General features: G+C 59.5%; 1 protein-coding gene across 1 annotated transcript in view; it reads right to left on the bottom strand.

Annotated features, from left to right (window-relative positions):
* Positions 1-3,980, bottom strand: part of LOC144491327 (sterol O-acyltransferase 1-like) — a 383,813-nt gene extending 379,833 nt beyond the window's left edge. Inside the window, exons 1-2 of the mRNA XM_078208990.1 lie at positions 3,886-3,980; positions 730-837 (exon numbers count right to left, since the gene is read on the bottom strand). Of these exons, the coding sequence (XP_078065116.1) occupies positions 730-837; positions 3,886-3,980 (203 nt within the window). The remainder of the gene's footprint in view (positions 1-729; positions 838-3,885) is intronic.
* Between the last annotated feature and the right edge of the window lie 11,693 nt (positions 3,981-15,673).

Below are 15,673 nucleotides of genomic sequence, written 5' to 3'. Positions count from 1 at the left end.
TCCAGTCTGTAATTCGCTCCCGGGTATCTGTTATTCTATATATAAACCACCCCGAACACCTCGATTAGATTCCAGTCTGTAACTCACTCCCGGGTATCTGTTATTCTATATATAAACCACCCTGAACTCTCATTTAGATGCCCGTCTGTAACTCACTCCCGGGTATCTGTTATTCTATATATAAACCATCCCGAATCCCTCGATTAGATTCCAGTCTGTAACTCACTCCCGGGTATCTGTTATTCTATATATAAACCACCCTGAACCCCTCGAATAGATTCCAGTCTGTAACTCACTCCCGGGTATCTGTTATTCTATATATAAACCACCCCGAATCCCTCGATTAGATTCCAGCCTGTAACTCACTCCCGGGTATCTGTTATTCTATATATAAACCACCCCGAACCCCTCGATTCGATTCCAGTCTGTAATTCACTCCCGGGTATCTGTTATTCTGTACATAAACCACCCTGAACCCCTCGAATAGATTCCAGTCTGTAACTCACTCCCGGGTATCTGTTATTCTATATATAAACCACCCCGAACCCCTCGATTAGATTCCAGTCTGTAACTCACTCCCGGGTATCTGTTATTCTATATATAAACCACCCTGAACTCTCATTTAGATTCCAGTGTGTAAGTCGCTCCCGGGTATGGGATGATGCTGGTATTGGTCAGTGTTGTGTCGAGGTCAGTCCAGGTGATCCTGTCGGCGCTGAGTGTTCATACCTGCCCTCATCAATGAATTCCATGGCCACTGTGCTGACGACAAAGACAATCAGCAATGCAATAAACATGTGATAGATTGTGCGAATGTGGGGACTCTCAAACAATTCACTGCAAAAGACCAGAGAGAGACTGAGATTAAACACTGACAACTTGGAGACAAGCTCACTCTCAAATTCAACAATACCCTGACTATTCACTCAACAGTGGAGTCAAATCACCCCGAGCACCCCCACACTATCCCAAACCCCACCATCCAAAACCCCGCAGCCCACGCCCTCACCCATCCCTGCACCCACACCCCCCATCCCCTCCACTTCCTCGCACATCCCCACACCCACCCCTGCACCCACACCCGCACCCATCCCCCACTCCCTCAAACATCCCCACACCCATCCCCACAGCCACACACCCCCACCCACCCCTGCACCCACACCCGCACCCACCGCCACACCCCCCCAACCACCCCCGCAGCCACCACCTCACCCACCCCTGCACCCACACCCGCACCCACCTCGCAAGCACACACCCCCACCCACACACTCACCCACTCACCCACCCCCTCACACACCCTCACCTACACCTCCCCACCCCCTCCCCTGCACCCACACCCCCCACCCCCACACCTGCACCCACACCCCCCCCGCCCCCCCCTGCACCCACACTCTCCAACCCCCCCACCCCCTCACCCACCCCCGCACCCACACCTGCACCCCCCACACTCCCATCCCCTCACCCCCCAATCCCTCACCCATCCCCGCACCCACACCCACACCCCCCACACTCCCACCCCCTCACTCCCACCCCCTCACTCCCACCCCCTCACCCCCCAATCCCTCACCCATCCCCGCACCCACACCCCCCACACTCCCACCCCCTCACCCCCCAATCCCTCACCCATCCCCGCACCCACACCCACACCCCCCACACCCCCTCACCCCCCAATCCCTCACCCATCCCCACACCCACACCCCCCACACTCCCACCCCCTCACCCCCCAATCCCTCACCCATCCCCGCACCCACACCCCCCACACTCCCACCTCCTCACCCGCACCCCCCAACCTCTCACCCACACCTGCACCCACACCCCCCAATCCCTCACCCATCCCCGCACCCACACCCCCAACCCCTCACCCACCCCAGCACCCACACCCCCACCCCCCCACACTCCCACCCCCTCACCCACACCCCCCAACCCCTCACCCACCCCTGCACCCACACTCCCACCCCCTCACCCACCGCCTCACCCACCCCCGCACCCCCCACTCTGTCACCCACCCTCCCAACCCTCTCACCCATCCCCCAACCCTAGCACGCACCCCCACCACCCCCGCACCCACCCTCGCACCCCCTCACCCCCACCCACCCCCGCACCCACCCCACCCCCCCCACCTACCCCCCTCACCCACCTCCCTCAACCCCCCCACCCCCGGAGTACTGGAGAATGCAGGAATGATAGCAGAAACTCAGGTGGCACAGTGGTTAGCACTGCTGCCCCTCAGTGCCAGGGACCCGGGTTCGATTCCCAGCTTGCGCCACTGTCTGTGTGGAGTTTGCACATTCTCCCCGTGTCTGTGTGGGTTTCCTCCGGGTGCTCCGGTTTCCTCCCACAGTCTGAAAGACGTACTGGTTAGGTGCATTGACCCGAACAGGCACCGGAGTGTGGTGACCAGGGGAATTTCACAGTGACTTCATTGCAGTGTTAATGTAAGCCTTACTTGTGATGAATAAATAAACTTTAAAAAACAATGCTGGAATGGTGAGGATGCTGAGATGGGAGTTGTGAGTCACAAAGCAGGCTGGGCTGGGTAGCTCTGTGCAGGGTACAGGCTATCAGCAGCAATTTCTCACTATCCATTTCTCTCACTCGCAATGTTTCTTTCAGCTGTAACGAAAGGGAGCCCAATCTTTTCCCCAGCAGAAGTTCGTGCTGTGCTCGCAATCATTCTTTCCCCAAAAAGCACACACACCGAGTCCTCGACTATTGCCGATCGAAAGCTATGGCATTTGCACAGCAGGCTGGGGTTGTATTTGCGCGGGAAAGCTTTGCGCGAAGATTCGGGCATCTCCCTGCCTGCGTTCACAGGCCAGTCGGCTGCCAGAGCAGGAAAGCTCCTGCTGATTGCAGGGAAGGCGGCATTCGGAGCCCAGTTACTGAGAGACTTGGGAATTGTGCTTGGCGAGGATTCCCGGGTGACTCTGGAATTCCGGCCAGAGAGGATTCCCTGTTCTCGGGTGAGTCTGGAATTCCAGTTGCCAAGGGTTCCTGAGTGCCTCTGGAATTCTGGCTGGTGAGACTTCCCAGGTGACTCTGGAATTCCGGCCAAAGAGGATTCCCGGTTCCCAGGTGACTCTGGGCTGGTTGATGCTGTATTCAGCAACAGTGAAGAGGATGGTATTTGACCGGATTGCATACGCACGGCTAAGCAACTTGGGAATGTGAGCATGGCTCAGGGTGCAGCTCCCTGGGCGGGAGGGCAGGATGAACACCTTGGACAGGCAGCTGGCACCGAGCGGGTATCAATGCCCCACTTCCGGAGAAGGGCTGCCCACGCCAATGGCCAGTTCTCCCGCACACTATGATGGGGACAGAACAGAATGCACTCTGCCCTCTCGATTCCACTGGTTTCCAGAAGCTTCCTCAGCCTGGGGTAAAAGGGTGAAGGGAATTTGCGGTGCTGGGCAGTGGAGGCTGATGGGAAGAGTTTGGAGGCGGGGGGGCGTGCACTGCTCCAATACAACCTTGTCTGACCTTTGCCCGCCACCTCCCTATGGAAGCAGGGGAGGGGAATGGGGTCATACAGGTTGAGGGTCTGTCCGTCCTTTGTCCCGTACTCCGCTTCCACCCGGAATCAAAATATGAACATAAAGGAGCAGAAGCTGACCATTTGGCCCCTCAATCCTGTTCGGCCATTCAACACCATCATGGCAACGTGCCCCAGCTCCCCATATTCCACAATTCACTTGGAATGAACCAGCACAGATTATCCAATCAGCTAATCTCTCCCAATCTCCCTGCTGCCTTTCCCCTTCATGTATTTCTGCAATTCCTTTTTTGAAAATGCAACTTGAGTAAGTCCGCACAGGGAGGGGTTTCATCCAGCTGTGGAAATATCTGCACGCTTTCACTGCTCACGCTAAAACCTTTGGTACTTACTCGAGCATCGAGCGGCGACTCACAAACACCTTCCCTTTCTCAGCAGCACGCTTGTCGGCCCTTGAGACAAAAACGACGCCATTAAAAGTGCACATGTCTCATCAACAGTCAGAACACTGCATTTCCCAGAGACAGAGAGAGAGAGGACAGGGTGGAGAGAGAGGACAGGGTGGAGAGAGAGGACAGGGTGGAGAGAGAGGACAGGGTGGAGAGAGAGGACAGGGTGGAGAGAGAGGACAGGGTGGAGAGAGAGGACAGGGTGGAGAGAGAGGACAGGGTGGAGAGAGAGGACAGGGTGGAGAGAGGACAGGGTGGAGAGAGAGGACAGGGTGGAGAGAGAGGACAGGGTGGAGAGAGAGGACAGGGTGGAGAGAGAGGACAGGGTGGAGAGAGAGGACAGGGTGGAGAGAGAGGACAGGGTGGAGAGAGGACAGGGTGGAGAGAGGACAGGGTGGAGAGAGAGGACAGGGTGGAGAGAGAGGACAGGGTGGAGAGAGAGGACAGGGTGGAGAGAGAGGACAGGGTGGAGAGAGAGGACAGGATGGAGAGAGGACAGGGTGGAGAGAGAGGACAGGGTGGAGAGAGAGGACAGGGTGGAGAGAGAGGACAGGGTGGAGAGAGAGGACAGGGTGGAGAGAGAGGACAGGGTGGAGAGAGAGGACAGGGTGGAGAGAGAGGACATGGTGGAGAGAGAGGACAGGGTGGAGAGAGAGGACAGGGTGGAGAGAGAGGACATGGTGGAGAGAGAGGACAGGGCGGAGAGAGAGGACAGGGTGGAGAGAGGACAGGGCGGAGAGAGAGGACAGGGCGGAGAGAGAGGACAGGGCGGAGAGAGGACAGGGTGGAGAGAGAGGACAGGGTGGAGAGAGAGGACAGGGTGGAGAGAGAGGACAGGGTGGAGAGAGGACAGGGTGGAGAGAGAGGACAGGGTGGAGAGAGGACAGGGTGGAGAGAGGACAGGGTGGAGAGAGGACAGGGTGGAGAGAGAGGACAGGGTGGAGAGAGGACAGGGTGGAGAGAGGACAGGGTGGAGAGAGAGGACAGGGTGGAGAGAGGACAGGGTGGAGAGAGAGGACAGGGTGGAGAGAGGACAGGGTGGAGAGAGAGGACAGGGTGGAGAGAGGACAGGGTGGAGAGAGAGGACAGGGTGGAGAGAGGACAGGGTGGAGAGAGAGGACAGGGTGGAGAGAGGACAGGGTGGAGAGAGGACAGGGTGGAGAGAGGACAGGGTGGAGAGAGAGGACAGGGTGGAGAGAGAGGACAGGGTGGAGAGAGAGGACAGGGTGGAGAGAGGACAGGGTGGAGAGAGAGGACAGGGTGGAGAGAGGACAGGGTGGAGAGAGAGGACAGGGTGGAGAGAGAGGACAGGGTGGAGAGAGGACAGGGTGGAGAGAGAGGACAGGGTGGAGAGAGGACTGGGTGGAGAGAGAGGACAGGGCGGAGAGAGGACTGGGTGGAGAGAGAGGACAGGGCGGAGAGAGGACTGGGTGGAGAGAGAGGACAGGGTGGAGAGAGGACAGGGTGGAGAGAGAGGACAGGGTGGAGAGAGAGGACAGGGTGGAGAGAGGACAGGGCGGAGAGAGAGGACAGGGTGGAGAGAGGGGACAGGGTGGAGAGAGAGGACAGGGTGGAGAGAGGACAGGGTGGAGAGAGAGGACAGGGTGGAGAGAGGACTGGGTGGAGAGAGAGGACAGGGCGGAGAGAGGACTGGGTGGAGAGAGAGGACAGGGCGGAGAGAGGACTGGGTGGAGAGAGAGGACAGGGTGGAGAGAGGACAGGGTGGAGAGAGAGGACAGGGTGGAGAGAGAGGACAGGGTGGAGAGAGGACAGGGCGGAGAGAGAGGACAGGGTGGAGAGAGGGGACAGGGTGGAGAGAGAGGACAGGGTGGAGAGAGGACAGGGTGGAGAGAGAGGACAGGGTGGAGAGAGGACAGGGTGGAGAGAGAGGACAGGGTGGAGAGAGAGGACAGGGTGGAGAGAGGACAGGGTGGAGAGAGAGGACAGGGCGGAGAGAGAGGACAGGGTGGAGAGAGAGGACAGGGTGGAGAGAGAGGACAGGGTGGAGAGAGAGGACAGGGTGGAGAGAGAGGACAGGGTGGAGAGAGAGGACAGGGTGGAGAGAGAGGACAGGGCGGAGAGAGAGGACAGGGCGGAGAGAGAGGACAGGGCGGAGAGAGAGAACAGGGTGGAGAGAGGACAGGGCGGAGAGAGAGGACAGGGCGGAGAGAGAGGACAGGGTGGAGAGAGAGGACAGGGCGGAGAGAGAGGACAGGGTGGAGAGAGGACAGGGTGGAGAGAGGACAGGGTGGAGAGAGAGGACAGGGCGGAGAGAGGACAGGGTGGAGAGAGAGGACAGGGCGGAGAGAGAGGACAGGGCGGAGAGAGAGGACAGGGCGGAGAGAGAGGACAGGGTGGAGAGAGGACAGGGTGGAGAGAGAGAACAGGGTGGAGAGAGGACAGGGCGGAGAGAGAGGACAGGGCGGAGAGAGAGGACAGGGCGGAGAGAGAGGACAGGGTGGAGAGAGGACAGGGTGGAGAGAGAGGACAGGGTGGAGAGAGAGGACAGGGTGGAGAGAGAGGACAGGGTGGAGAGAGAGAACAGGGTGGAGAGAGAGGACAGGGCGGAGAGAGAGGACAGGGCGGAGAGAGAGGACAGGGCGGAGAGAGAGGACAGGGCGGAGAGAGAGGACAGGGTGGAGAGAGGACAGGGTGGAGAGAGAGAACAGGGTGGAGAGAGGACAGGGCGGAGAGAGAGGACAGGGCGGAGAGAGAGGACAGGGTGGAGAGAGAGGACAGGGTGGAGAGAGAGAGGACAGGGCGGAGAGAGAGGACAGGGTGGAGAGAGGACAGGGTGTAGAGAGGACAGGGTGGAGAGAGAGGACAGGGCGGAGAGAGGACAGGGTGGAGAGAGAGAACAGGGTGGAGAGAGAGAACAGGGTGGAGAGAGAGAACAGGGTGGAGAGAGAGGACAGGGTGGACAGAGAGGACAGGGTGGACAGAGAGGACAGGGTGGACAGAGAGGACAGGGTGGACAGAGAGGACAGGGTGGACAGAGAGGACAGGGTGGACAGAGAGGACAGGGTGGAGAGAGAGGACAGGGTGGAGAGAGAGAACAGGGCGGAGAGAGAGGACAGGGTGGAGAGAGAGGACAGGGTGGAGAGAGAGGACAGGGTGGAGAGAGAGGACAGGGTGGAGAGAGAGGACAGGGTGGAGAGAGAGGACAGGGTGGAGAGAGAGGACAGGGCGGAGAGAGAGGACAGGGTGGAGAGAGGACAGGGTGGAGAGAGAGGACAGGGTGGAGAGAGAGGACAGGGTGGAGAGAGAGGACAGGGTGGAGAGAGAGGACAGGGTGGAGAGAGGACAGGGTGGAGAGAGGACAGGGTGGAGAGAGAGGACAGGGTGGAGAGAGAGGACAGGGTGGAGAGAGGACAGGGCGGAGAGAGAGGACAGGGTGGAGAGAGAGGACAGGGCGGAGAGAGGACTGGGTGGAGAGAGAGGACAGGGTGGAGAGAGGACAGGGTGGAGAGAGGACTGGGTGGAGAGAGAGGACAGGGTGGAGAGAGAGGACAGGGTGGAGAGAGAGGACAGGGTGGAGAGAGAGGACAGGACGGAGAGAGGACTGGGTGGAGAGAGAGAACAGGGTGGAGAGAGAGGATAGGGTGGAGAGAGAGGACAGGGTGGAGAGAGAGGACAGGGTGGAGAGAGAGGACAGGGTGGAGAGAGGACAGGGCGGAGAGAGAGGACAGGGTGGAGAGAGAGGACAGGGCGGAGAGAGAGGACAGGGCGGAGAGAGGACTGGGTGGAGAGAGAGGACAGGGTGGAGAGAGGACAGGGTGGAGAGAGGACTGGGTGGAGAGAGAGGACAGGGTGGAGAGAGAGGACAGGGTGGAGAGAGAGGACAGGGTGGAGAGAGAGTACAGGGCGGAGAGAGGACTGGGTGGAGAGAGAGGACAGGGCGGAGAGAGGACAGGGCGGAGAGAGAGGACAGGGTGGAGAGAGAGGACAGGGTGGAGAGAGAGGACAGGGTGGAGAGAGAGGACAGGGCGGAGAGAGGACTGGGCGGAGAGAGAGGACAGGGTGGAGAGAGAGGACAGGGCGGAGAGAGAGGACAGGGCGGAGAGAGAGGACAGGGCGGAGAGAGAGGACAGGGCGGAGAGAGAGGACAGGGTGGAGAGAGAGGACAGGGCGGAGAGAGAGGACAGGGTGGAGAGAGAGGACAGGGTGGAGAGAGAGGACAGGGCGGAGAGAGAGGACAGGGCGGAGAGAGAGGACAGGGCGGAGAGAGAGGACAGGGCGGAGAGAGAGGACAGGGTGGAGAGAGAGGACAGGGTGGAGAGAGAGGACAGGGTGGAGAGAGAGGACAGGGCGGAGAGAGGACTGGACGGAGAGAGGACAGGGTGGAGAGAGGACAGGGTGGAGAGAGGACAGGGCGGAGAGAGAGGACAGGGCGGAGAGAGAGGACAGGGCGGAGAGAGAGGACAGGGCGGAGAGAGGACTGGGTGGAGAGAGGACAGGGTGGAGAGAGGACAGGGCGGAGAGAGAGGACAGGGCGGAGAGAGAGGACAGGGCGGAGAGAGAGGACAGGGCGGAGAGAGAGGACAGGGCGGAGAGAGGACTGGGTGGAGAGAGGACAGGGCGGAGAGAGGACAGGGCGGAGAGAGGACAGGGTGGAGAGAGAGGACAGGGTGGAGAGAGGACAGGGTGGAGAGAGGACAGGGTGGAGAGAGAGGACAGGGCGGAGAGAGAGGACAGGGCGGAGAGAGAGGACAGGGCGGAGAGAGGACAGGGTGGAGAGAGAGGACAGGGTGGAGAGAGGACAGGGCGGAGAGAGGACTGGGTGGAGAGAGAGGACAGGGTGGAGAGAGAGGACAGGGTGGAGAGAGAGGACAGGGTGGAGAGAGAGGACAGGGTGGAGAGAGGACAGGGCGGAGAGAGGACAGGGCGGAGAGAGAGGACAGGGTGGAGAGAGGACAGGGCGGAGAGAGGACAGGGTGGAGAGAGGACAGGGCGGAGAGAAAGGACAGGCTGGAGAGAGAGGACAGGGTGGAGAGAGGACAGGGCGGAGAGAGAGGACAGGGTGGAGAGAGGACAGGGTGGAGAGAGAGGACAGGGTGGAGAGAGGACAGGGTGGAGAGAGGACAGGGTGGAGAGAGAGGACAGGGTGGAGAGAGAGGACAGGGTGGAGAGAGGACAGGGTGGAGAGAGAGGACAGGGCGGAGAGAGAGGACAGGGTGGAGAGAGAGGACAGGGTGGAGAGAGGACAGGGTGGAGAGAGAGGACAGGGCGGAGAGAGCGGACAGGGTGGAGAGAGGGGACAGGGTGGAGAGAGGGGACAGGGTGGAGAGAGGGGACAGGGTGGAGAGAGGGGACAGGGTGGAGAGAGGGGACAGGGTGGAGAGAGGGGACAGGATGGAGAGAGAGGACAGGGCGGAGAGAGAGGACAGGGCGGAGAGAGGACAGGGTGGAGAGAGAGGACAGGGTGGAGAGAGGACAGGGTGGAGAGAGAGGACAGGGTGGAGAGAGGACAGGGTGGAGAGAGGACAGGGTGGAGAGAGGACTGGGTGGAGAGAGGACAGGGTGGAGAGAGGACAGGGTGGAGAGAGAGGACAGGGTGGAGAGAGGACAGGGTGGAGAGAGAGGACAGGGTGGAGAGAGGACAGGGTGGAGAGAGAGGACAGGGCGGAGAGAGAGGACAGGGCGGAGAGAGAGGACAGGGCGGAGAGAGAGGACAGGGCGGAGAGAGAGGACAGGGCGGAGAGAGAGGACAGGGCGGAGAGAGAGGACAGGGCGGAGAGAGAGGACAGGGCGGAGAGAGAGGACAGGGCGGAGAGAGAGGACAGGGCGGAGAGAGGACAGGGTGGAGAGAGAGGACAGGGTGGAGAGAGAGGACAGGGTGGAGAGAGGACAGGGTGGAGAGAGAGGACAGGGCGGAGAGAGAGGACAGGGCGGAGAGAGAGGACAGGGCGGAGAGAGAGGACAGGGCGGAGAGAGAGGACAGGGCGGAGAGAGAGGACAGGGCGGAGAGAGAGGACAGGGCGGAGAGAGAGGACAGGGTGGAGAGAGAGGACAGGGCGGAGAGAGGACAGGGCGGAGAGAGAGGACAGGGCGGAGAGAGGACAGGGTGGAGAGAGGACAGGGTGGAGAGAGGACAGGACGGAGAGAGGACAGGACGGAGAGAGGACAGGACGGAGAGAGGACAGGGCGGAGAGAGGACAGGGCGGAGAGAGGACAGGGTGGAGAGAGAGGACAGGGCGGAGAGAGGACAGGGCGGAGAGAGGACAGGGTGGAGAGAGAGGACAGGGTGGAGAGAGAGGACAGGGTGGAGAGAGAGGACAGGGCGGAGAGAGAGGACAGGGCGGAGAGAGGACAGGGCGGAGAGAGGACAGGGCGGAGAGAGGACAGGGTGGAGAGAGGACAGGACGGAGAGAGGACAGGACGGAGAGAGGACAGGGCGGAGAGAGGACAGGGTGGAGAGAGAGGACAGGGTGGAGAGAGAGGACAGGGTGGAGAGAGAGGCAGGGCGGAGAGAGGACAGGGCGGAGAGAGAGGACAGGGCGGAGAGAGGACAGGGTGGAGAGAGAGGACAGGACGGAGAGAGGACAGGGCGGAGAGAGAGGACAGGGCGGAGAGAGAGGACAGGGCGGAGAGAGAGGATAGGGTGGAGAGAGAGGACAGGGTGGAGAGAGGACAGGGTGGAGAGAGAGGACAGGGCTGAGAGAGGACAGGGCGGAGAGAGAGGACAGGGTGGAGAGAGAGGACAGGGCGGAGAGAGAGGACAGGGCGGAGAGAGAGGATAGGGTAGAGAGAGGACAGGGTGGAGAGAGAGGACAGGGCGGAGAGAGAGGACAGGGCGGAGAGAGAGGACAGGGCGGAGAGAGAGGACAGGGCGGAGAGAGAGGACAGGGCGGAGAGAGAGGACAGGGCGGAGAGAGAGGACAGGGCGGAGAGAGAGGACAGGGCGGAGAGAGAGGACAGGGCGGAGAGAGAGGACAGGGCGGAGAGAGAGGACAGGGTGGAGAGAGAGGACAGGGTGGAGAGAGAGGACAGGGTGGAGAGAGAGGACAGGGTGGAGAGAGAGGACAGGGTGGAGAGAGAGGACAGGGTGGAGAGAGAGGACAGGGCGGAGAGAGAGGACAGGGCGGAGAGAGAGGACAGGGTGGAGAGAGGACAGGGTGGAGAGAGGACAGGGTGGAGAGAGAGGACAGGGTGGAGAGAGAGGACAGGGTGGAGAGAGGACAGGGTGGAGAGAGAGGACAGGGTGGAGAGAGAGGACAGGGTGGAGAGAGGACTGGGTGGAGAGAGAGGACAGGGCGGAGAGAGAGGACTGGGTGGAGAGAGAGGACTGGGTGGAGAGAGAGGACAGGGTGGAGAGAGGACAGGGTGGAGAGAGAGGACAGGGTGGAGAGAGAGGACAGGGTGGAGAGAGAGGACAGGGTGGAGAGAGAGGACAGGGTGGAGAGAGAGGACAGGGTGGAGAGAGAGGACAGGGTGGAGAGAGAGGACAGGGTGGAGAGAGAGGACAGGGTGGAGAGAGAGGACAGGGTGGAGAGAGAGGACAGGGTGGAGAGAGAGGACAGGGTGTAGAGAGGATAGGCTGGAGAGAGAGTCTGAAGGGAAGGGAAGAGAAACGGAAAGAAATCTAAGAGCGAGAGAAAGACAAATGGTGAGTGCGTGTCAGACAGTGAGAGAGAGAGAGAGAGAGAGCGTGAGAAAACAGAAAGATACATTCAAAAAATGAAGAGAGAAGAGGTTAAAAGCGGAAGGCAGGACACAGACTGAGAGAGTTTGAGAAAGAGCGTTGGGGACTGGCACAGGGAGGTATAGACAATGAGACACAGGCAGACTAACAGACTGGGACTGTGAGGCCTCGAGATGGAGAGAATTTAATCCCCACACTCACACACACACTCTCTCTCACACAGACACAAACACTCTCTCACACACGCACAAACACACTCTCTCTCACACCCTCACACACACACTCTCTCTCACACACACACAAACACACTCTCTCACACCCTCACACACACACTCTCTCTCACACACACACAAACACACTCTCTCACACCCTCACACACACACTCTCTCTCACACACACACAAACACACTCTCTCTCACACCCTCACACACACACTCTCTCTCACACACACACAAACACACTCTCTCACACCCTCACACACACACTCTCTCTCACACACACACAAACACACTCTCTCTCACACCCTCACACACACACACTCTCTCTCACACCCTCACACACACACTCTCTCTCACACACACACAAACACACTCTCTCTCACACACACACACACACTCTCTCTCACACACACACAAACACACTCTCTCTCACACCCTCACACACACACTCTCTCTCACACACACACAAACACACTCTCTCTCACACCCTCACACACACACTCTCTCACACAAACACACTCTCTCTCACACCCTCACACACACACTCTCTCACACACGCACAAACACACTCTCTCTCAGACCCTCACACACACACTCTCTCTCACACACGCACAAACACACTCTCTCTCACACACACACTCTCTCTCACACACGCACAAACACACTCTCTCTCACACCCACACTCTCTCTCACACACGCACAAACACACTCTCTCACACCCACACTCTCTCTCGCACACACACAAACACACACTCTCTCTCGCACACACACAAACACACACTCTCTCTCGCACACACACAAACACACACTCTCTCTCGCACACACACAAACACACACTCTCTCTCGCACACACACAAACACACACTCTCTCTCCACACAAACACACACTCTCTCTCGCACACACACACACACACTCTCTCTCGCACACACACGCTCACTCTCTCTCGCACACACACGCTCACTCTCTCTCGCACACACACGCTCACTCTCTCTCGCACACACACGCTCACTCTCTCTCGCACACACACGCTCACTCTCTCTCGCACACACACGCTCACTCTCTCTCGCACACACACGCTCACTCTCTCTCGCACACACACGCTCACTCTCTCTCGCACACACACGCTCACTCTCTCTCGCACACACACGCTCACTCTCTCTCGCACACACACGCGCACTCTCTCTCGCACACACACGCGCACTCTCTCTCGCACACACACGCGCACTCTCTCTCGCACACACACGCGCACTCTCTCTCGCACACACACGCGCACTCTCTCTCGCACACACACGCGCACTCTCTCTCGCACACACACGCGCACTCTCTCTCGCACACACACGCGCACTCTCTCTCGCACACACACGCGCACTCTCTCTCGCACACAGCGCACTCTCTCTCGCACAACGCGCACTCTCTCTCGCACACCGCGCACTCTCTCTCGCACACGCGCACTCTCTCTCGCACACACGCGCACTCTCTCTCGCACACGCGCACTCTCTCTCGCACACGCGCACTCTCTCTCGCACACCGCGCACTCTCTCTCGCACACACACGCGCACTCTCTCTCGCACACGCGCACTCTCTCTCGCACACGCGCACTCTCTCTCGCACACGCGCACTCTCTCTCGCACACGCGCACTCTCTCTCGCACACGCGCACTCTCTCTCGCACACGCGCACTCTCTCTCGCACACGCGCACTCTCTCTCGCACACGCGCACTCTCTCTCGCACACGCGCACTCTCTCTCGCACACGCGCACTCTCTCTCGCACACGCGCACTCTCTCTCGCACACGCGCACTCTCTCTCTCACACGCGCACTCTCTCTCTCTCACACGCGCACTCTCTCTCTCCACACGCGCACTCTCTCTCTCACACGCGCACTCTCTCTCTCTCACACGCGCACTCTCTCTCTCTCACACGCGCACTCTCTCTCTCTCACACGCGCACTCTCTCTCTCTCACACGCGCACTCTCTCTCTCTCACACGCGCACTCTCTCTCTCTCACACGCGCACTCTCTCTCTCTCACACGCGCACTCTCTCTCTCTCACACGCGCACTCTCTCTCTCTCACACGCGCACTCTCTCTCTCTCACACGCGCACTCTCTCTCTCTCACACGCGCACTCTCTCTCTCTCACACGCGCACTCTCTCTCTCTCACACGCGCACTCTCTCTCTCTCACACGCGCACTCTCTCTCTCTCACACGCGCACTCTCTCTCTCTCACACGCGCACTCTCTCTCTCTCACACGCGCACTCTCTCTCTCTCACACGCGCACTCTCTCTCTCTCACACGCGCACTCTCTCTCTCTCACACGCGCACTCTCTCTCTCTCACACGCGCACTCTCTCTCTCTCACACGCGCACTCTCTCTCTCTCACACGCGCACTCTCTCTCTCTCACACGCGCACTCTCTCTCTCTCACACGCGCACTCTCTCTCTCTCACACGCGCACTCTCTCTCTCTACCGCGCACTCTCTCTCTCTCACACGCGCACTCTCTCTCTCTCACACGCGCACTCTCTCTCTCTCACACGCGCACTCTCTCTCTCTCACACGCGCACTCTCTCTCTCTCACACGCGCACTCTCTCTCTCTCACACGCGCACTCTCTCTCTCTCACACGCGCACTCTCTCTCTCTCACACGCGCACTCTCTCTCTCTCACACGCGCACTCTCTCTCTCTCACACGCGCACTCTCTCTCTCTCACACGCGCACTCTCTCTCTCTCACACGCGCACTCTCTCTCTCTCACACGCGCACTCTCTCTCTCTCACACGCGCACTCTCTCTCTCTCACACGCGCACTCTCTCTCTCTCACACGCGCACTCTCTCTCTCTCACACGCGCACTCTCTCTCTCTCACACGCGCACTCTCTCTCTCTCACACGCGCACTCTCTCTCTCTCACACGCGCACTCTCTCTCTCTCACACACGCACTCTCTCTCTCTCACACACGCACTCTCTCTCTCTCACACACGCACTCTCTCTCTCTCACACACGCACTCTCTCTCTCTCACACACGCACTCTCTCTCTCTCACACACGCACTCTCTCTCTCTCACACACGCACTCTCTCTCTCTCACACACGCACTCTCTCTCTCTCACACACGCACTCTCTCTCTCTCACACACGCACTCTCTCTCTCTCACACACGCACTCTCTCTCTCTCACACACGCACTCTCTCTCTCTCACACACGCACTCTCTCTCTCTCACACACGCACTCTCTCTCTCTCACACACGCACTCTCTCTCTCTCACACACGCACTCTCTCTCTCTCACACACGCACTCTCTCTCTCTCACACACGCACTCTCTCTCTCTCACACACGCACTCTCTCTCTCTCACACACGCACTCTCTCTCTCTCACACACGCACTCTCTCTCTCTCACACACGCACTCTCTCTCTCTCACACACGCACTCTCTCTCTCTCACACACGCACTCTCTCTCTCTCACACACGCACTCTCTCTCTCTCACACACGCACTCTCTCTCTCTCACACACGCACTCTCTCTCTCTCACACACGCACTCTCTCTCTCTCACACACGCACTCTCTCTCTCTCACACACGCACTCTCTCTCTCTCACACACGCACTCTCTCTCTCTCACACACGCACTCTCTCTCTCTCACACACGCACTCTCTCTCTCTCACACACGCACTCTCTCTCTCTCACACACGCACTCTCTCTCTCTCACACACGCACTCTCTCTCTCTCACACACGCACTCTCTCTCTCTCACACACGCACTCTCTCTCTCTCACACACGCACTCTCTCTCTCTCACACACGCACTCTCTCTCTCTCACACACGCACTCTCTCTCTCTCACACACGCACTCTCTCTCTCTCACACACGCACTCTCTCTCTC

The sequence above is a fragment of the Mustelus asterias genome (genome assembly GCF_964213995.1).
Source record: "Mustelus asterias chromosome X unlocalized genomic scaffold, sMusAst1.hap1.1 SUPER_X_unloc_1, whole genome shotgun sequence".
Classification (NCBI taxonomy): domain Eukaryota; kingdom Metazoa; phylum Chordata; class Chondrichthyes; order Carcharhiniformes; family Triakidae; genus Mustelus; species Mustelus asterias.
Note: the sequence above shows the minus strand (reverse complement) of the source record. Positions and strands in the feature narration are given on the sequence as shown.